Raw genomic sequence first — 23276 nt, forward strand, 5'->3', positions numbered from 1 at the left:
ATTCTATTTTACCACAGTGTATTTGTCTCTGTGTACAGTGCTCTTTGGGCTCTGCATCAATTCCTGGAGGTCTTTCCAGTTCACATGGAATTCCTCCAGTTTATTATTCCTTTGAGCACCCTTTCCCTCTCTTTTAATATTCCCCATCCCTTATCCCTACCTTCCTTATTCCTTTTCAGTTTCTCTTTAGGGTAAGATAGAGTTCTGTACTGAAAGATTTAAATTAATGTACAATACTTGAAGTATTATATTTTAAACTTTTTTATCTGACAAAATAGAACCATGTGACTAAGTTTTCTACCCGCTCGAAATGCCTGCTCCCCCAAAGCCCCCGATAGGAACGAAAAGAGAGCTACGTCAGCTCTTAACGACAGGAAGTGAGTGGGGTTCTGGGAATCATAGTTTTGCTGGGAATCAGTTTTTACTGGGGATCATAGTTTTTAGGGTAATAGATTCTAATTTCATAGTACATCAATAAGATAGAATTTTATACCCCAATAGATCTGGCTGTTGTTCCATTTCAGAACTGATTTCACTGAGAGTAAGGTTTAAGTATTACCTATTACCACTCTCTTCTTCCTCTTTTTATAATAGTATTCTCCTCCCTCTCTTGTGCTTCTTTATTTGATATAATTTATCCTATTTTACTTCTTCTTTTGAGTTTCCCTTAATACCATCCTCTTTTTTTGTACCCCTACCCAATTTTTTTTACATATCATCTTAAACAGCTTAATACCACAATGTCTGTCTATGAATATTTCTTCTATCTTCTATGATAATGAAAACAGTTTTTAAGAGTTCTAGATATCATTTTTCCATATAGGAATATAATCAATTTGACCTTGTTGAAACCTTTAAATTTTTTCCTTCTGTTTCTTGTTTACCTTTTTCTGTTCTCTTAAATTTTGTATTGGAAATCAGATTTTTCTAATTAGTTCTCGTCTTTTCTTTAGGAATACTTGGAAATCTTCAATTTATTTTATTAAATGCCCATACTTTCCCCTGACAGTATATAGTCAGTTTTGATGGGTAGGTGATTCTTGGTTGTAGATCCAATTCTCTTGCCTTCCTGAATATCATATTCCAAGCCTTGCGGTCCTGTAGTGTGGAAGCTGCCAGATCCTGTGTAATCCTGACTGAGACTCCTTGATATCTCAATTCTCTCTTTCTGGCTGATTGTAGTATTTTCTCCTTGGCCTGGAAGTTTTGAATTTGGCTATAACATTCCTGGAAGTTGTCTTTTGGGGATTTAATGTAGGGGGTGATCTGTGGATTCTTTCGATGTCTATTTTGCCCTCTTGTTCAAGAATATCAGGGCAGTTTTCTTGGATAATTTCTTGTAATATGATATCAAGGATTTTTTTTTTTTTGATTTTTTTTGTTTTTTTGTTTTTTTGTTTCAGGCTTTCAGGTAGACCAATAATTCTCAGATTGTCTCTCCTTGATCTGTTTTCCAGGTTGGTTGTCTTTTCAATGAGATATTTCATGTTTCCTTTTATTTTTTCATTCTTTTGATTTTGCTTTATTAATTCTTGCTGTCTTGTGCGATCATTAGCTTCTACTTGCCCAATTCTAGTTTTTAAAGACTGATTTTCAGCTATGATCTTTTGATTTTCTTTTTTGGTTTGGTCTGTCTTGCTTTTCATGGCTTCCAGGAGGTCAATTCTGGTCTCCAATTTGCTTATTATTACTTCATTTGATTTCTGTGTCTCTAGTTCCACATGGGAAATGTTGTCTTTTAAACTGTTATTTTCTTTTTTGTATTACTTTCATTTCTTTTTCCCACTTTTCTTCTCATTTTTCTTCTGTCTTTCTTGGTTCTTGAACTCCTTTTTGAGTTCCTTGATAGCTTGTGACCAGTTTCCTTTTTTTTGGAGGGGGAAAGTTTGGGTGTGTCTGCTTGGTTTTCATTCTCTGCTGTTGCTTCTGTATTTTTCTTTTTCTCCATAGAAATTTTCCAGGGTCAAGGGCTTTTTTTTGCAGTTACTTATTCCTTTTGCCACAAGTGGATTGGGGTTCCTGCATGTTGGTAGTCATTGCTTTGTTAGCTTCTGTCTTGCAGGACTTTGCTTTGGTAATCTCTTCCCTTCCTTGTCAGAAACCTGATTGAGGGAAGGTAGATCTGTGATGCTCTTTATGTAGCTGGTGCTTTAAAGTGTTTTACCCTGAGGTTATTTTCCTCCATTTTTGCTGCTTGGTTTTCAGCTGCACTGTGTATTTTGTCCTGAGGCTATCTTCTCAGCCACTCCTGCCTCAGCTATGGCCAGCCTAGTTGTTGCCCAAGCTCCATGCTCTTCAGCCATAAGTCTTACTGCTAAGGCTTGGCACAGTCCTCAGGGGTCAGTCTGTGTTATTTTCATCAAGCCCTGGAGAATTTGGTGATTTACCTGGCCCCTTGCTCTAACTGGAGTAGGTGGTATGGGGGAAAGGGTCATCAGCTTGTACTTTATTAGTGCAGTTTTGCCTCCTTATAGCGTTGGAATCCATACTCACTGCCTACATTTCACACCTTGTCCAGTGGGATAGTCCCTTTACTTGCTTTTACTTGATTTTTGTCTTTTTTCGCTGAGTTTTTAATAAGTGGTTCTTCAATTACTATTTAGTTTCATTAACATTTATTGAATACTTTCAACATTTATTGATACTTTCAGTCTTTATAGCATGATAAAGAGACATTAGGGAAGAGTTACAACTCTGAGAGAAGCTTAAATAATTCATAATTTAGGTAAACTAAAGATATCACCATAGAGAGTGGAAAAGAATACTGATCTTCAAATTGGCCTTGGTTCTTCTCTACCTGCCTCTTTTACTTAATAGAGATTTGACTTGATCCACTCTTTTTATCACCATTTCTCAAAAGGTAGCTGTGTTCATACACTACAGATTATGTCATGATATTCATTCTGAACTTGAAGTTTAGAAAACTGATCCCCTCCTATAGAATTCCCTCTCCCCATCTTTTTATCCAACGATAAAGCCAAACATAAAGATAAAAGATTTTCTTAATTCAAGAAATATTTATTGACTACATACGCTAGCCATCTTTGATTTATTTAGCTCACATGAAGTACCCTTTACTCTCTATCTTCCTAAACAATAGTATCTGGATGTCTTTGTCATTCATTTGGGCTCATAATCTTATATTTTTTTGCAAGTTGTAGTAGAAGCAGGACATGTTTTGGTGTCAGAAAATTAGCCAGCTATGTTAACTCACATAAATCACTAAAATATAATCCATAGTTTCCTCTATTGAAAAATGGTGACAAAAACTCTTTATCACTTACCTTCCATAGGATCATTTCAGATAAGTATGTAATAGCACTTTGTAATTATCAAATGTTACATAAATGTACTATAACATAATTATTCTTTAGTATTTGTGTTGCTTATGTCTTATGGTCTTATATAGATTGTTATCCTCTAAATGAGAGGAGGAATATCTTATTTCTTTTATATCTTCTTTATTAGAGTGGTGTTAAAACTTAATATATCCTTAAATATTATGATATGCAGCACTCTTCCCACTCTGCATCCCAATCTTGTTACAATTAGTTTTTAAAAGTTGTTAATAAAATTTTTCCGTGTTAAGGAAGAAAGGTAAGGTTTTTTTTTTTTCTTTGAAGAGAGTATAGTTATATGTTTCAGGTATTGTGCTGGGTGCTGATGACATACTTTAAACTAGCATGTTGCCTTCAAGGAGCAAAAATTCTAAATGAAGGAAATAATACATACATATATAAAGACATACAAATAATATGCAACTTAAATTTACTTTTTTGTACACTATTTTTAAAATGTAACGTATCTATATATATATGTTTGTAATTACATGTAATATGAAATTTTCACGTTTCCCTGTTATATGATCCCTCTCTCCTTTCCTTCTCCTAGAGTTGGCAAATAATTCAATTAAGGTTATGCTTGTATTATCAGAATATATTTGCATATTGTTCATTTTTATTAGTGAATAGTATTATAAAGTCAGAACCCCAAAGCATATACCCAAATAAACATGTGAAAACTTTTGTTTTTTCAGCTGTATTCCTATTCTAATAGTTCTTTCTCTTGCGGTGAATAGCATTATTTGTCATAAGTCCCTGAGAATTGTCCTAATCATTGTATTGCTCACAGTAGATCTTTCGACAATATTGTTACTGCATGCAGTATTTTCCTGGTTGTGCTTATTTCATTCTGCATCAGTCCATTAAAGTTTTCCCAACTCCTTCTGAAATCATCCTGTTCCTCTTTCCTTATAGCACAATAGTATTCCATCATCATCATATATTACAATTTATTTAGCTATTCCTCAATTCATGGACATTACATTAGTTTTCTAATTCCTTGTCACCACAAAAAGAGCAGCTATAGATATTTTTGTATGAGTAAGTCCTTTCCCATTTATTTTTTATCTTTGGGACATAGACCTAATAGTCGTATTATTAGGTAGAGTGTATGAATTGTTTTATAACCTTTTGGACCTTTTGTTATATCCATAGATAGTGCATATGATGTAGGTGGTTAATCAATAAAGGAGATGGAAGACTTTATAGACAGAAAGAAAACCACTAAAGAATAGTATAATGAATTCAGAAAAGAGAAAATATTTAGGAAGAGAGAGTGGCCAGTATTGTAAAATTTAGGAAATGGGTTAGTTACCCTCCCCCTTAATTTGTTATACCTTTAATGGCACTTGCATTCTCTTTTGTACTGTAGTTTTGTATTTTGTCTCATTCATTCAATTTTACTATGTTTTTTGAAAGCAGGGATTGTATCTTATGATCTTTGTCTCCCCACAGTGCCTAGCATAGGTCACTGCATATATATATATGTACATACATATGTACATATATATATATATATATATATTTTGATTGAACTTAAAGGCTTAAACATTTTTTTTCATTATTTCCCTTGATATTCTTTATCTTTTGTTATTCCAAATGAAACTTGTTATAGTTTTTTCTAATTCAGTAAAGAAGTTTTTTGGTAGTTTGATAGGTATGATGCTAAATAGGTAAATTAATTTGGGTAGAATGTTCATTTTTATTATGTTAGCTCGTCCAACCCATGAGCAATCGATGTTTTTCCAGTTGTTTAGATCTAGTTTTATTTGTTTGGAAAGTGTTTTGTGGTTGTTTTCATATAATTGCTGTGTTTGTTTTGGTAGATAGATTCCTAAGTATTTTATATTGTCTAGGGTGATTTTAAATGGGTGTTTCTCTTTCTACCTCTTGCTGCTCTAATGTGTTGGAAATGTATAGAAATGCTGATGATTTATGTGCATTTATTTTGTATCCTGCAACTTTGCTAAAGTTGTTGATTATTTCTACAAGCTTCTTAGTCGATTCTCTAGGATTTTTTAAGTAGACCATCATATCATCTGCAAAGAGTGATAGCTTAGTCTCCTCCTTGCCTATTTTGATACCTTCAATTTCTTTTTCTTCTCTAATTGCAACTGCTAGTGTTTCTAGTACTATGTTGACTAATAGAGGTGATAATGGGCATCCTTGTTTCACTCCTGATCTTATTGGGAAGGCTTCTAATTTATCCCCATTGCATATGATGCTTGTTGATGGTTTTAGGTATATACTGTTTATTATTTTTAGAAAAGGTCCTTCTATTCCTATACTTTTCAGTGTTTTCAATAGGAATGGATGCTGTATTTTGTCAAAGGCTTTTTCAGCATCTGTTGAGATAATCATGTGATTTTTGTTTGTTAGACTGTTGATATGGTCAATTATGTGGATGGTTTTCCTAATGTTGAACCAACCTTGCATTCCTGGTATAAATCCCACCTGATCATGGTGGATGATCTTCTTGATTACTTGCTGGAATCTCTTTGCTAATATTCTATTTAAGATTTTTGCATCTATGGTCATTAGGGAGATTGGTCTGTAGTTTTCTTTCTCTGTTTTTGATCTCTCTGGCTTTGGAATCAGTACCATATTTGTGTCATAAAAGGAATTTGGTAGGACTCCTTCTTAACTCTAGTCTTTCTTAATCCAGACCTAGTACTCTGTCCACTGAGCTACCAAGCTGCCTGTATGTAGTGACTAAGGCACTGGTTTGGAGTTAGAGGAAATGAGATGTAAGCTCAGGTCTATTGTTTGCTATCTGTGGGATTATGGGACTTTGGGTAGATAGATTTTTTTATCCCTTCTGGGCATTGTTATCTATAAGACAAAGGGGTTGTATTAGGTAATATGAAAGCCCTTTATGGTCTAAGTTTATGCAATAAATTAAATATTTTAGTTGTAGTTCCAAAATTTTCAATTTTAAAAAAGTTAAACAAATATACTTTTCTTAAATTAAAAAAATTATTTCCTCATGTGCTTGAATATATACTTGGTCTGTAAGGCAGTAAATAATTTAGATATGGTTCATCTAAATCAAATATCCATTTTGACTGTATCTTGTTATAGGTGAACCTATTGCATGAGTGCCAAAGATGGTATGCAGAGTGCTCTCTGTGGGCATTAAGGCAGAGGGGCTTGGGTGGTCCCTTCCCCCTCTCCACAGTGTCTGGTGATGTTTTTTCACATTCTGTCCCTCTGTCCAGCATTCCAGTGGGAGTACACAGGGGTTGAGGGGAATGCCTCACAGGTACCTGGTAGAGCTGGACAGGAGCAGAGCATTTGTGCCACTCTCCTATCCAGTAGCTCAATGGGAGTGCTTCTTCAATCTCATGTGTGGGGTAAAGGGTGAGCATGGCATATAGTGTCTTGGGGGGGGGCGGTGGCACAGCACTCATTCTTGGGAGGGGGGCAGGTGGGAGCAAGTCCCAGTACTCCATTTCTAAAAGGTTTGCCATCACTGGTATAGGGTGTGAGATATGGATCAATACTTAGTTTATGCCATACTGTTTTCCAATTTTCCTAGAAGTTTTTGTTAAAGAGTGAGTTCTTAGTCTAAAAGCTGGAATCTTTGTCAGCCCTTCATTTTAACTCTTTCAGTTTTAAGGGTGTTTCTTATTTAAACAATATATTGTTGGATTCTGTTTTTTAATTCATTCTATCTGCTTTCATTTTATGGGAGAGTTCATTCATATTCACAGATATGATTACTGTATATTTATTTCCCTTTATCTTATTTTCTTATGTTTATCTTTCTTTTTACCCTCTCTTTCCTCAAATGTCTGTTTTGCTTCTTAATCTGCTTTCTTTTATCACTTCCCTCATTTCCTTCCTGTGAAGTGGATTTCTATAACCATTTGAGTGAATGAGTGTGTGTGTATTCCCTCTTTAAATTAATTCTGATTAGAGTGAAGTTCAAGTGTTGCCCTTCAACCCATTCCTATTTTCTTCTCCACTGTAAAACTCTTCGTTGTGCACCTTTTTATATGATATAATTTTCCCTATTCTTCTCCCTTCCTCTTCCTCCTCCTCCTCTCCAGTGCATCCCTCTTTTTCCTTAGTTTAAAAAAATCATCTCAAAACAATCAACTCACACTCATGCCCTGTGTCTATGTAGATTTCTTCTAATTACTCTAGTAATAATAAGGTTCTTAGGAGTTACATGTATCATCATCCTATATAGGAATGTAAAGAATTTAACCCAAATGAATCCCTTATGATTTTTTTATGTTTACATTTTTATGCTTCTCTTGAGTCTTAGTTTGAATATCATATTTTCTATTCAGCTCAGTTTTTTTCATCAGGATTGATTGGAAGTTCTCTCATGAAATGTCAGTTTTTTCCCCTTGAAGGAGTATACTCAGTTTTGCTGGTAGGTTTTTCTTGGATGTAATTCTAGTTCCTTTGCCTTCTGGAATATCATATTTTAAGTTCTCTGCCCCTTTAATGTGGAAACTGCTAAATAGTATGTGATCCTGACTCTGGCTCCATGGTATTTGAATGGTTTCTTTCTGACTCTCTACAATATTTTCTCCTTGACCTGGGAGCTCTGGAATTTGGGTATAATATTCCCGGAATTTTTCTTTGAAAAATTCTATTTTACCTTATGGTTCTAAGATATCAGGGTAGTTTTCCTGAATAATTTCTTGAAGGATGCTGAGACACTTAAAAAAATTTATGGCTTTTATATAATCTAATTCTTAAATTCTCTCTCGTCAATATATTTCTCAGTTAGCTCTTAACCAGTGAGATATTTCCTACTTTGTTCAACTTTTTCATTCTTTGATTTTGTTTTATGGTTTCTTGATGCCTCATGGAGTTATTAGTTTCCATTTGTCTAATTTTAATTTTTAAGGCATTATTTTCTTCAATGAGCCTTTGTTCCTCTTTTTCAATTGATCCAATTCTGCTTTTTTATGTGTTTATTTTCTTCTTTTGTGCCTTGTTTACCAAGTTGTTAGTTCTCTTTTCATAATTTTCTTATACCACATTCATTTTCCCCAGTATTTTTTATTCTACCACTTTTTCTCCTTAACTCTTTGAAGGAATTCTTACTGGGCTTATGTCTAATTTTAAATATAGTTGTTATCATCTTGCACGTTTTTGTTGTGGTCTTCCCTACCATAATGGTGTCATTTTTATGGTCAGGGTTTTTTTTTTTTTTTTTTTTTTTTTTTTTTGCTCATTTTTCCAGCCTATTTCTTGACTTTAAAAGTTAATGTTGGGCTTTGCTCACCTCATGTTGGTATGGCACTCTCCTCAGCTTTAGGCTTTTTTTGTGCTGTTTTCAGGGCTGGTTCTGGGGGGGTCTGGAAGTTTTTGATGCTTTTTGAGATGATATTATCTAGGGATGGATGTGGTCACTTCTCTCTGTTCTTTACTCATGAAGGACCCCTGCTCCCCTGCTGCCACAAGACCTAGCACACCTCTTGGCCATGGAAGTATGATCAGGTTCCCTTCTCCCTTGTGACTGATCACAAGTGCTCCTCTTCTCCCTGGAACTACAACCCCAAATTGCATGTGAGCATTGGACTTGCCAAATTGCTTCTGGTCTTGTGCTCAGTGTCAGTTCAGGGTCTCCTGTAAACTTCTTTTGACTAGGTGTCCAATCCTTTTTTCCTCCTCTAGACTGAGAGCTCCCAGAGCTGTTGCTGCCACTGTTGGCTATCTCCAAGGTCCATCACTGGTGTTGCTGCTTATGTATACTCCAGACCAGCTCCCACTCTTGTGCCACCTTTCTTTACCTATTGTCTTGTATTAGAAAAAAATTTCTCACTCTGACTTTTTGTTGACTGTGCTGTTCCAGAATTCAATTTGAAGTGTATTTTAAAGTTGTTTGGAGGAGAATGATTATAGTTTGGCCGGAATGCTCTCTTTACTCCATCATCTTGACTCTCCTGGGCTTAGCTACTTTTCAATTAATTGATCAACATTTATTAAGCACCCACTCTATGCCAGGCAAATGCTAAGTCCTGAGATTATAAAAAGAAGCAAAAAGCAATCTGCCCTCAAGGAGCTCACAATTTGATGGGGAAGACAACCTACAAATAAAAAAATATACAAAGTAAGCTATACAGAAGACAAATAGGAAATAATTAAAGCAGATAAGATCCTGGAATTATGAGAGGACATGAGAAGCTTCCTTTAGAAGGTAGAATTGTAATTGGGATTAAAGGAAGCCTAGGAGGTCAGTAAGAGCAGAAGAGGGAGAACATTTTAGGCATGAGATCAGCCATAGAAAATGTGGAGAGCCAAGGGATAGAATGTCTTGTTTATGGAACAGTTGAGACCAGTTTTGCCTATTATATAATATTCCATTTTATACATTCTACCATCCAATCAAACTTTAATTTTGGAGTTGGGCTCTGCTCACTTCACCTCACAGTGGAATGGCACTATCTGAAGCTTCAGGCTTTTTTGTGCCACCCTTTTCAGAGTTAGTTCTGGAGGTCTGGAAGCTTTTGGTGCTTTTGGTGTTTTAGAATATCATCCAGGGACAGATGTGGTCACTGCTCTTCCCTTCCTCTCCTTTCTCATACCTAGAGGTTCTCCCATCTCACTTTTGCCTTATTCTCATCTTCCTCCAAAGCCTAAAGGGCAAACTTATATAGGAGTCTTTTCATTTTTCTTTTTCTTTTTTTTTTTTTTTTTAAAAACACCTTATCTTAGTCTTAGAATCAGTACTAAGTTTTAGTCCCAATGTAGAAGAGCAGTAAGCAGTAGGCAATTAAGGTTAAATGACTTGCCCAGATCACTCAGCTAGGAAGTATCTAAGGCCATATTTGAGCTCAGGAGCTCCAAGGTTGACTTTCTATCCACTGAGCTACCTAGTTGCCTCTGTGAGTCTTTTCTTGATTCTAGCTGCTAGACCCCAATCCTTTACTCTTTGAAATTAATTTGAATTTAGTTTGTACTTATTTTGTATTTAATCTTTTTTTTATTAACATTTATTAATATTCATTTTTAACCTGTTTACATGCTTCATACCCCTACTTTCCCCTTCATCCCACAGCAATGGTATGGCTGGATCAAAGGGCAGGCATTCTTTTATAGCCCTTTGAGCATAATTCCAACTTGCCAGCCAGAATGGTTGGATCATTTCACAACTCCACCAGCAATGCATTAATGTCCCAATTTTGCCACATCCCCTCCACCATTCATTACTCTCTCCTTTCATTTTAGCCAATCTGCTAGGTGTGAGGTGGTACCTCACAGTTGTTTTGATTTGCATTTCTCTAATTATTAGAGATTTAGAATACTTTTTCATGTGCTTATTGATACTTTTGATTTCTTTACCTGAGAATTGCCTATTCATGTCTCTTGCCCATTTTGTGTCATAAAAGGAATTTGGTAGGACTCCTTCTTTGCTTATCATATCAAATAATTTGTATAGTATTGGGATTAATTGCTCTTTGAATGTCTGATAGAATTCACTTGTGAATCCATCAGGTCCTGGTGATTTTTTCTTAGGGAGTTCTTTGATGGCTTGTTCAATTTCTATTTCTGATATGGGATTATTTAGGTATTTTATTTCTTCTGCTGTTAACCTAGGCAATATATCCTAAATTGTTATATTTGTTTCCATATAAATGGGCAAAATAGTTCCTAATGATTGCCTTAGTTTCCCCTTCATTAGAGGTGAGGTCTCCCTTTTCATCTCTAATACTGTCAATTTGGTTTTCTTCTTTCCTTTTTCTTTTTAGATTGACCAGTACTTTGTCTATTTTATCTGTTTTTTTCAAAATACCAGCTTCTTGTCTTATTTATTAATTCAATAGTTCTTTTACTTTCAATTTTATTAATTTCTCCCTTGATTTTTAGTATTTCTAATATAGTTTTCATCTGGGGGTTTTTAATTTGTTCGCTTTCTAATTTTTTGAGTTGCATGCCCAATTCATTAATCTCTGCCCTCCTTAATTTGTTAATATATGCACTCAAGGATATAAATTTCTCCCTGAGTACTGCCTTGGCTGCATCCCACAGAATTTGGTAGGATGTCTCATCATTGTCATTCTCTTCAATGAAATTGTTGATTGTTTCTATGATTTCTTCTTTGACAATTTGGTTTTGGAGAATCATATTGTTTAATTTCCAATTGGTTTTTGATTTTTATTGCATTATGATCTGAGAAGGTTACATTTATTATATCTGCTCTTTTGCATTTGTTTGCAATGATTCTATGGCGTATTACATGGTCAATCTTTGTAAATGTACCATGTGCAGCTGAAAAAAAGGTGTATTCCTTTTTGTCCCTATTTATTTTTCTCCACATATCAATTAAATTAATTTTTCTAGGATTTCATTCACCTCTCTTACCTCTTTCTTATTCATGTTTTGGTTTGATTTATCTAGATCTGAAAGAGGAATATTTAGATCTTCCACTATTATGGTTTTACTATCTATTTCCTTCTTGAGCTCTGCCAATTTCTCCTTTATGAATTTGGATGCTATACCACTTGGTGCATATATATTGAGCAGTGTTATTTCCTCATTGTTTATACTGCCTTTAATCAGGATGTAATGACTTTCCCTGTCTTTTTTCATCATATCTATTTTTACTTTGGCTTTGTCAGAGATCATGATAGCCACTCCTGCCTTCGTTTTCTCATTTGATGCCCAAAAGATTTTGCTCATACCCTTAACCTTGAACTTGTGTGTGTCTATTCGCCTCATATGTGTTTCTTGTAGACAACATATGGTAGGATTTTGGTTTCTGATCCACTCTGCTATTTGCTTCAGTTTTATGAGAGAGTTCATCCCATTCACATTCAGAGTTACAATTGTTAGTTGTGCATTCACTGACATTTTTGTATCCTCCCCTAGACCCACCTCTTCTTTTTACACTATTTTCTTTTAAACCAGTGGTTTGCTTTGAGCCGGTATCCCTTATCCTCTCCCTTGATTGACTTCCCTTTCTGCCCCCTCCCTTATTATTCCCCTCTCTTTGTTTTTTAAAGACCTAATGAATTCCCCCCCTTTCTTCTCCCCTCCCTTTTTTGACCTTCCCACTCCCCTGCTCCCTTTGCTTTATCCCTTCTGACTTTCTCAGTAGGGTTAGAGTTTTTTATCTGAATGGATAATATAGCTACTCTTCCCTCTCTGGGTTGATTACACTGAGAGTAATGTTTCATTATTACCTCTTAATGCTCTTTTCCTCTCCTTCTTATGATAGTATTTATCTCCTCCCCTTCCCATGCCCTCTTTGTGTGTAATATAATATCCTATTTTTCTTATTTACTCATATTTTTCTTGGTGTCCCCTACTATTCCCCCCCTCTTTTCTACCCCCCATGTCATCTTAGACCATTTAGTATCCTGTCTTCTCACTATGAATTATTCTTCTGGTTGCTATAATAGTGAATATTCTAATAGTGAATAGAGCTCACTACAGAGAATCATACATAGCATTTCTCCACCTAGTAATACATATAAATAGATCTTATTTAAGCCCTTAAACAGTCAAGTTTAAAGGATTATGAGTTTTCTTTCTTTTCCCTCTGTTTCTTATTTATCTTTTCATGATTCTCTTGATTTTTGTGGTTGGGTATCAAACTTTCCATTTAGTCCTGGTCTCTTTTGTGCAAAAACTTGGAAATCTTCAATTTTGTTGAATGCCCATACTTTCCCCTGGAAGTATATAGTCAGTTTCGATGGGTAATTGATTCGTGGCTGAAGGCCCAGCTCTCTTGCCTTTTTGAATACTGTATTCCAAGCCTTGCAGTCTTTTAGCGTGGAGGCTGCCAGATCCTGTGTGATCCTTATTGGTGCTCCTTGATATTTGAATTGTCTCTTTCTGGCTTTTTGTAAGATTTTTTTCTTTTACTTGAAAGCTCTTGAATTTTGCTATTATATTCCTTGGTGTTGACTTTTTTGTGTCCAGTATAGAGGGTGATCTATGGATCCTTTCAATGTGTATATTACCCCCTTGTTGTAGAACTTCAGGGCAATTTTCTGAATAATTTCTTTAAGTATGGAGTCCAAGTTTCTGTTAATTTCTGCCTTTTTTGGAAGACCAATGATTCTCAAATTGTCTCTTCTAGACCGGTTTTCTTGGTCTGTCATTTTCTCATTGAGATATTTCATGTTTCCTTCTATTTTATCAGTCTTTTGACTTTGTTTTATTTGTTCTTGTTGTCTTGAGAGATCATTGGCTTCTAATTGTTCGATTCTAGCCTTTAAGGACTGGTTTTCGGCTGTAATCTTTTGGTTTTCGGCTATAATGTTTTGGTTTTCAGCTATAATCTTTTGGTTTTCCTTTTCAGTCTGGTCATTTCTTGTCTTCAGTTGCCTCACTTTCCAATTGCGAAATTCTGCCTATTAAACTGTTATTTTCTTGCCATATTTCTTCCATCTTTCTCAACATCTCATTTTTGAACTCTTCAAAAGCTTGTGACCAGCTCTCATTTTTTTTGGATATGTTTGGTCATTTGTTTTTCCTCTTCTATTGTCTGGATTTTCTCTGTGTAAAAGTTGTCGAGTGTTCCAGAGTTTCTCTTGGTAAATTTTTTCTCCTGGGCTTCCCTATGGCTTGCCATTATTAGCCCCGCCCCTTTCAGCTTTGTCTTCACACTCAGGGTCTTCCTGAATTTTCTAAGCTTCCGATGGCTCCGGTCTTCTTGTCCTCGGGGTCAGGCCTCCTGGTAGTCCCTGTTCTGCCTCTCTGCTGGAGGCTTCTTCAGCAGTCTTGGGGGCTGCTTCCTCCGCAGCGCTCCAGTCTGCACTGGGTCCTTACTTGATGTCCTAGCCTGAGCTGGAAATCTTTGTTTACACCTAGGGCACTGCCTTCACCTGCGCTTAAGTGGGGAAAGTCTCTGCTTTATAGATCTTTATTTGCCCCCGGGGCAGAGCCTTCACTGGTAAGACACTGTGAAAAGTCCCTGCTTTATATATCTTTATTTGCGCCCTGGGCAGAGCTTTCACCCTTGTAGAAGCTGGGGAAAGCCCCTACGTTAGAGTTCTTTATTCCGCCAGGTGCAGAGCCTTCACCAGCGTATATACGCTCAGGAAAGTCCGTGTGTCCCCCCAGCCACTTCGGGTCCCACGTCTGGCAGCTCACAGGTTCAAGCCCTGGGGTTGCCAGTGATTTAGTGGTTGCCCCAATCCTGTTTTCTCTCGTGTGTTGGCCTTGGCGCTGTGCATGGTCTGTGGGAGGGTGGGGGTGGAGGGGCTTCTTCCTCTCACGTTTCAGTGAGAGCTGGTTCACCCCTTTATAGCGTGGAAATGCCCCGATTCCGTGTACCTTCAATTCTGCGCCCTGTTGTGGGGTTCCTTCATTAGTCTGGATTCGTTTTTATGTCCCCTTGAGGAGTCTGGTATGCATCGGTTAGGAGACATCAAGCAGCTGCTCCTTACTCTGCCGCCATCTTAACCAGAAGACATATTTAATCTTGTACATATTTTTTCTCCCATGGAATGTAAGGTTGCTGAGGTCAGGATATTTCTTTTTTTTTCATATTTCTATCTTTTGCTACCTGGCATATAGTAATCACATAATACTTGTCAGTTAAAGTAATTGTGCTAAGTACTTGGGATATAAAAAGAGTACAAAAAACACTCTCTGATCTTTAAGATAATCTATTTCCTTCCCCACTACATGCCATAACTGCTTCTACTCAAACCATCATCTCACTTGGCTTTCATAGATCAGCTTTTGTCTTAACCCTTGTGGCCTCTTTGACTCTTCAGGATCACTCCTTGCTATACTGAATATACTGAATAAGTATCTCATCCATTTGTTCGCTCCTTTTCTTTTCCATCTTTATTCATCTAAATCCTATTCTCTGTCCCCTACTTCTTGATTACATAGTCCCATCTCATTGCAACTCTTTTACCTCTAAATCACAATCAGAGGCATCCCCTTCTACTGTATTTTCTGAAGTGCCTGTTCCATGGACAACAAGATTCCTTTCATCCTAATTTTTCTCCTTTTCTCCTTTTCTAATCTTATATCAATTACTGAAACCTGGCTTCTCTCTGATGATATAATTTCTCTGGCCACTCGTTTCAAGTAGTGGCTCTCTTCCCTCATTCTCCTTGGGTTACTGGTCAAAGCAGGGACGTTGGGAATACTACTTGCTCCTTATGGCCATTTTCATGTTTTCCAACTATTTCCACAGTCAGTAGTAGCTTTTCCTCCTTTGAAGTTCATGCTATTCATATATCACCCAGTCAAAATCCTGTTAACTTTTATATAGACCCTTGGTTACTCTTTTCCTTTTATAGTGCTCACCATTTTTCTCTTCTCTCCAACTCTTGCCCCAATACTAGGGAACTTCAGCATGCATATTGGCTTCCATCAAACACATTAACAACTCAGTTTCTCTAATTACTCACTTCCAATGTGTTTCTTCTCTACCCAACCTCAGGTACTCACAGATTTGATCATACCCTTGGTTTTGCCATCATCTTCAAGTGTACTACCTCCATGATGAAGAGTTCTAAAATCTCTTTATTTGACTACAGTCTTTTGGTTTTCTACCTCTTTTTTTTGCCTAACCTTACGAAGCCTTACTCTTTGTTCATCTTGTGGCCTCTCTTACCTCAGCACTCAGTTCTGTCCTAAGCTATCTCTCCTATACTAGCCATACTTCCTCCTCTTTTCTCCATTCTGACCCATTGATGATCTAATTCAACTCTACACTTAGAGAACTAATTCATCTAATTGCTGTCTGTTTCTTTTGAAACCCAGATTCCTTATATCACTGATTATTCTAAGTTTTGGTTCATTCCCATCATCCTCTGCCTTTGCTCCTATATATGTGCTACTCATCAGAGATGGAGAAAATCAATTAACTGTTCTAATGGAGACTGCTACACATTTGTTATAGAAACTCACTTGGGCCCTCATTCACTGTAAGGAAATCCTTTTACATCTCCATTATCAACTCACTGTCCCATTCTAGCAGTTCTACCAAACCTTTTCATCTTTACTTTAAGCCCTCCTATGACTTCCCTTTTCTCTCCCCCTCTCAGGACCTTTCCTTAGGTGTGATAGAAAAAAAAAATTGAGGCTATTTGCCTTAAACTCCCCTTTCTCCTTCTATATTGTTCATATACCTTTTACAGCTATGTCCTTCACCCCTGTCTCACCTAAAGAGTAGCCCTATTCCTTAGAAAGGCCAAGACTAAGACTTTCACCTGTACAAGACAATCCTATTCTATTCCATTTCCTTTAACAGATTACTTGTTCTTTCATCCCTGCTCTTACATTTATCTTTAGTCACTCTTTGTTTACTGCTTTTTCTACTCCTACAAACATGACTGTTTTTCTCATCCTTAGGTCTATCTATCCCCACTAACCATTATTACCTATCTCTTCCACCTTTTATGGACAAACTCCTTGCAAAGACCACTTACATGTGCCTCCACTTTCTCTCTGCTTAACCCCTTACAACCTGGCTTCTGACCTCATTATTCCACCATACCTACTCACTCCAAAGTTTTCCATGATCTTTTTATTGCCAAATGCAGTGGCCTTTTCACAATCCTCATTTTTCTTGATCTCGTTAGCCTTTGACAGTGTTGATCATCCTGTTCTGCTTCATACTTTTCTACTACTACTCTCTTGATTCTTCTTCTACCTATAAGATCATTACTCAGTCTCCTTTGCTGTACCTAGTCATGGCTTCTCAAGATAGGGGTCCCAAAGAGTTCTTTCCTTGGCCCTCTCTCTCTCTTAGTTACTTTACTTGGTGATATCATTAGTTTTCATGAATTAAAATAACATCTTTATGCTGGTAGGGGCAGCTGAGAGGCATAGTGGATAGAATGCTGGGCTTAGAATTGGGAAGATCCATCTTCTTGAGTTCAGTTCTGGCCCAGGACATTAACTATCTGTGTGACTTTGAGCAAGTCACTTAACCCTGTTTGCCTCAGTTTCTCATTTATAAAATGAGCTGGACAAGAAAATGGCAAACTCCTTCATTATCTTTGCAAAGAAAAACCCCAAATGGAGTCATGAAAAGTTGGACATGACTGAACATGACTGAACAACTACTATACTGATGATTCTTAAATCTAACCATCCTGTTCTGAGCTTTCTGCTGACCTCTTATTTCCAATTCTAAACATATCAATCTGAATGTCCAGTATACATTTTTTTAAACCCTTACCTTCTGCCTTAGAATCAATGCTGTGTATTGGTTCTGAGACAGAAGAGTGGTAAGGGCTAGGCAATGAGAGTTAAGTGACTTGCTCAGGGTCACACAGCTAGGAAGTGTCTTAGGCCAGATTTGAACCTAGGATCTCCCATCTCTAGGCCTGGCTCTCAATCCACTGAGCAACCCAGCTGTCCTGTTTCCCCCTAACCCTACCAATATACTTTTGGATTAAACCCAACATGTCAAAAAACAGAACTCATCATACTTTAGAGGGCAACACTAGGCTGGCCATCTAGGTGTCATCCTTGACTCTTCACTTTCTCTCATCCCCAAGGCCTTTTATCTTTGTAGATAGTGCTACAATATAGATAATTCTGGAGCAGTCCCATATCAATTCAAGATTAGACTATTGTAGACACCATGTGGTAGGTCTTTCTGCCTCAAATATTTCTCTAGTCTGATCCATCCTTTATTTGATCACCATAGTGATTTTCCTAAAGCACAAGTCCAACCACGTTATGCAAACATATTCAATACACTCCTTTTTGTTTTCAGGATCAAAACAAACATTTTCTTTGGCTGCCCTTCATGCCTAGAATTCTCTCCTTCTTCTCTGCCTCTTGGCTTCCCTGGCTTCATTTAAGTTTCAGCTAAAATCCCACATTTTACAGGAAACCCTAACTCTTCTTACTTCTAATGCTCTTTTTTTGACTACTTGCTATTTATCCTATATATAGTTTGTACATATATGTTTGCTTGTTTGAAATCCTGTTAGATATTGAGCTCCTTGAGAGCAGAGATAATCTTTTGCTTCTTTCTTTATCTTTTGTGTTGACCACAGTACCTTGGTGAAAGTACTTAATATGTACTCTATTTTTCTGTCTCTTTCTCTCTGAGTTTTTCTTTTATCTATCTGTGGCCTATTAGTCTGTAAAGGTGATAAAATATATGAACCATGATACATCATTTTAATAGTATCTAAACTGTTATACTTACATATGAAAACTTTTAAATTAAGTTATTGTTGAATGAAAATTTATATGGTTTACTATTTTTTAACTTGCACAGTACCTGTTGCACAAATATTTATTTTATTTACTTAGAAATTTAAACATGTGATCTAAAATTAAACTATGTTAGGGGCAGCTCAATGGAGTTGGGAGGACCTGGCTTCAAATGTGACCTAGGTTGCCTAGATGTGCGACCTTGGACAAGTCACTTAACCTCAGTTGTCTAGCTGATACTCTTAACTTGGAAATGATTTGGAATCTTCTTACTTGGAACTTATTGCTCTTTTGCCTTGGATCTGATATTTAATATCTATTCTAAGTCAGAAGGTAGGGGTTTAAATAAATAAAATAAACTATCTTAAGTAGTAACAAAGTGGTCATCATTTATTCATCAGATATATTTATTCATGCCTTTTGTCTGTAAGTCATTGCACTGGATTCATTGTGGGATGCTATATAAAGCTATATGACCTGTGCCTGCATAGAACTTAAGAGTGTAACAGGGTAGACAAACAACATAACTCTCATTTCGGGCTATTTTGTGGACAGTATTTTCAGAGGGAAATGTGTAGAGATAAGGATGGCTGAGAACTGAGTAGAAGAAGACTATATTGGAGCAGAACATAAAGAGGCTTTAGAGATTGCTGCTTGGTTAGTTCACTAAGGCCTTGGAATACACATGAGGGAATGGGAATTGGATAAAATCAAATATGTGGGTGAAAGGTTTATCCTTGATAGAAAGCTCAGGAGAAACCAAGTGATGATACAGAAGAACTTTGAAGGGTATTTGAAGGAAGGTAATTCCATGTGACCTTAGATTATTCCAAAAGAGTAAGTTCCAGGAATAGGGTACATAGAAAAGGTTTTAATGGGAATGTTGTATTATTTGCTCTGTTACTGAACTTAACCTTCAGTGGGTTATAGAAAGCATTAATGATGTAGTATATGCTATGACAGCAGTGTGAAAGTGAATTTTCCAATGTAGGTATAATCAATTTGACTTAATACTTACTGGTATTTTCTGACTTGAATAAGTATAAAAATTAAGTAAACCTTTGTTAAATATATGGTTATATAGACAAGATTTTGAATACATTTTTTATTTTTAGCATTTTATTTTTATTCTAGTGATGTATTCAAAATATGTTGGCTAATTAAAAATAGATGTAATCAGGCAGTGTGTAATTATATTCGCATTTGTTATTCTAGAATGTAGGTTCAGTTACAGAGAACAAGAAAATCAGTTTCCTGGAAGGAGACTGTGGCCTCTTGCTCATAATGTCAATTTAGAATTTGTTGAAGTAGTGAGTAAAAAAGTACACAACCTCCATTTTTATGGTAACTTACACAGCAAGTTACGTATGTTTCTCATGAGCTTTTTAAGACTCCATAGAATTTCAATGATATGGAAAAACTGGTTGTTTAACCAGGAGTTCTAACATGTATTTCAGGTAGAGAATTCGAAAGATAATGAAGAAGACCTCCTCCAAAGAGAAATTGCTGGAAGACAATCTCGCAGAAGATTTAGAAAAATTAACCACAGGGGAGAACGACAAACGATCACTGACAATGTGGATGCTAACAGCTACCTTACTGTAAGTATGCTTCCATCATATCATTTTGATTTCAGTTTTTATGGGATATTAGTTTTTTTATGTCAGAATAACTTAATGATTACAGGCATAAATCCTACTTTATGTTGTCTATATCTCTCCAAACCAGAAAAAAATCCTTACCTGATCCTTCCATCCTACCTAACTTACCATTCTGTATTTCTTCAGCCCTTTGTAGCTAAACTTCTTGAAAAGACCATCTCTGGTCAGTACCTCCATTTTCTCCTATTTTCTTAATCCCTTTACAATCTAGTTTTTTATTTTACCATTTCAGTGAAACTGTTCTCTTCGAAGTTATTAATGATGTCCTAATTAACTCAGTGACCTTTTCTGAGCCTCCTTGATAACTTTATTCTTTTTACATTTTTGGGACAATCCTTTCCCTTGGTTCACTTCCTACCTATCTGACTCTTCATTCTCTAGAATCTAGAGTCTACTCTCTTTCCTCTGTCTGTAGGTATCCCTCAGATCCTTTTCTCTTCAGTTGATGATCTCATTGCCTCCCATGGATTTTATTACCATCTTTATTTCTTTCCTTAATACCAGTCTTATTTCAAATTGCTCTTCAGACTTCTCAGACTGGAGGGATGTAAGAATAAATCAAGACAGTATCTAGATTATCTGTTAAATTTCTATTTGTGGATTGTTTACTTGTGGATGAACTTTGCTCATTTCATTCCTTCTAGGAGAAAGGTGCCATGTTTGTGATATTTATAATTCTTAAATACTATTGAAGTAGCAGGCTTCCCTTTTTTTTTTTTACTTGAAGGATCTATGTTAAGTCTACGTTTTTGCATTTGGTGTAACTTTTTCAAAGTGAGTAAACTTCATATCATTTATAGGTTTCTTTGTTTTGCCGAATATCATCTTCAGAAATGCTTTTGATTTGTAAGATAATAGAGGAGTACCTTGGCTACTGGAGTATTGGAGATAGCCTTTTGAAAATTGAGCTTCCTGCCTGTTTTAAGTATAAGTATGGGATAGGAAAGAGAAATATTTTATTTTATTTGCATTTATTTTTTGAGTGTTAACTATTAGAATAAGCTTTGCTTTTAGCTAATGGTACTACATAACTTAGATTTCAACTATTGACTTAAAATGTACTGATAATTCTTGGAATATGCAAAAATATGGTAAAAAAATTAATTTAATAATCTATAAGCATTTATCAAACACCACTTATGTGCCATTTACTAGTACAGGTATAAAAAGGAGTCAGCTCAGTTAGCTTATGTTTCACTGAAGTATGCAGCATCAATTATGGAATATTTGCAGAATAAATATACAGTGTTTTTGGGAACGGGATAATAAGAAATTGAGAATCAAATGAGGGAGGTGGCGCTTGAACTGAGCCTTGAAGGAAGCATGAGGTTCTAGGAAAAATGCTGGTGAAAGCAAGCACTTTAGGCTTGAAGGATAGACTGTGCAGACATAGAGATGGGAGTTACTTCCTGAAGAGGGAATTGCTTATTAGTCTCAGTATTAGTTACCACTGGAGCATGTGATACCCATTATTATTTAGTTATTGATTCAAGCTTTTGACAGTTTGATAGTTCATTTGTGAAATATCATCTTATTTATTTTTAGTATGATCCTAGTATCAAAATTAAGTCCCTGAAGGGCATTATCATCCTCCCTAGGCCATTATTACTTTTGATTTGATTGAATATCAAATATCAAAGTGTATCAAGACATATCCATTTTCTTCAGGAAATATTTTCAACAAACATTTACACTATTTCATTTGTCAAATATATTTACTGTACTTTTCATATTTTGGTATTATTGAGTCAACCGTAAAAAATCTGACTAAAGTAACATTCCTAGTTTTAAAAAAACTTATCAAAACATGTCCATTATTACATATATTGTAAGTGATAATGACCTGGGCTTGTAATTGAATAGAAGGAGCCAAAAGGTTTATATTGCACCTGGGAAACTATAACACTTTCAGTGACTCTGATCTACCTGAAACAAAAACCTGCTACTTAGCTCTAGGGACCAGGTTCTCCTTTGACACTTTGTTACTCTGTGTGACTTGGGGCAAGACACTATTTAATCTCTTTTTTCCTGAGACATCTGTCTAGGATAATAAGAGCAGTAGCTGATCTCCATTTATTGCAGAAATTTCCTCACTTGGAATTTCCTGTAGTGGTGAAATTTCACCTCTATTCCCTCTCCCCTGGAGGGAGAGTAGACATATTCTTTGCTCTTATTTGCCTATCCTAGACTCTTATTTTAAGTTTATCACTCATCAAGTTCCTCCTTTGAAGTTTGTGAAATAAACAATTTCCACCCAAATCCAGATCATGGTGACTATACTACTTGTATACTACTCCCAGGTTATTTCCCTGAGAAACATATTCTTATCCTCCTTACCACTTGTCCTTATATTTTTGTTTTTGTTCAGTGATTTCAGTCATGTCTGACTTGAAAAAAATATCAGAGTAATTTATCATTTCCTTCTTCAGCTCATTTTACAGATGAGAAGCTGAGGTAAGCAGGGTTGAATGACCTGCTCAAAGTCACACAGGTAGCCTCTGAGCCTAGATTTAAACTCAGGTTTTTGAGTCTTCTGACTATATACCCAGCATTCTATCCAGCCAGCTGTCTAGTCATTATACTAGAAGACTTCATTATTTACATTAATGGTCCATTTAACTCCTATATGGCCAGTTCCTCAGCCTCTTCACTCTTAATTCACAGGGATGGTCAGCACTGGATCTCAATATTAACAAGTGTTTCACTTTTTAAACTGGAAACTCTGATATTTTTCTATCTGATCATAGCCTCCTATCATTTCATCTCTCCCTGTGTCTCACTGTTCTGTACCTATATTTTGTCCTCATTGAACTATCCAGTTTCTCTACTCCTTAGTAGTTTCTCAGACCATTGCCCTCACTTTAAGTTAAAATACATTGTATAGAGGGCAGCTCAGTGGATTGAGAACCTAGAGACGGGAGGTCCTAGGTTCAAGTCTGGTCGCATACACTTCTTCCCAGCTGTGTGACCCTGGGCAAGTCACTTGACACCCCCCTCCCCCCATTGCCTACCCTTACCACTCTTCTGCATTGGAGCCAATACACAGTGTTGACTCCAAGACGGAGATAAGGGTTTAAAAAAATACATTGTATATCAGTATACCATCCACTGATTTCAGAACCCTCTCTTTTTCAAATAGGAGAAGAGACAAATGATATGA

At 36.2% G+C, this 23276-nt stretch overlaps 1 protein-coding gene across 4 annotated transcripts in view; it reads left to right on the forward strand.

The window, feature by feature from the left end:
• The window catches only part of RAPGEF6 (Rap guanine nucleotide exchange factor 6), a 238818-nt gene that overhangs the window by 53175 nt on the left and 162367 nt on the right, over positions 1-23276 (forward strand). For all 4 annotated transcript variants that reach the window (XM_044664679.1, XM_044664676.1, XM_044664678.1 and 1 more), the window contains exon 6: positions 19913-20056. In XM_044664679.1, the coding sequence (XP_044520614.1) occupies positions 19913-20056 (144 nt within the window). The remainder of the gene's footprint in view (positions 1-19912; positions 20057-23276) is intronic.

Source organism: Gracilinanus agilis, chromosome 2 (genome assembly GCF_016433145.1).
Source record: "Gracilinanus agilis isolate LMUSP501 chromosome 2, AgileGrace, whole genome shotgun sequence".
Lineage (NCBI taxonomy): Eukaryota > Metazoa > Chordata > Mammalia > Didelphimorphia > Didelphidae > Gracilinanus > Gracilinanus agilis.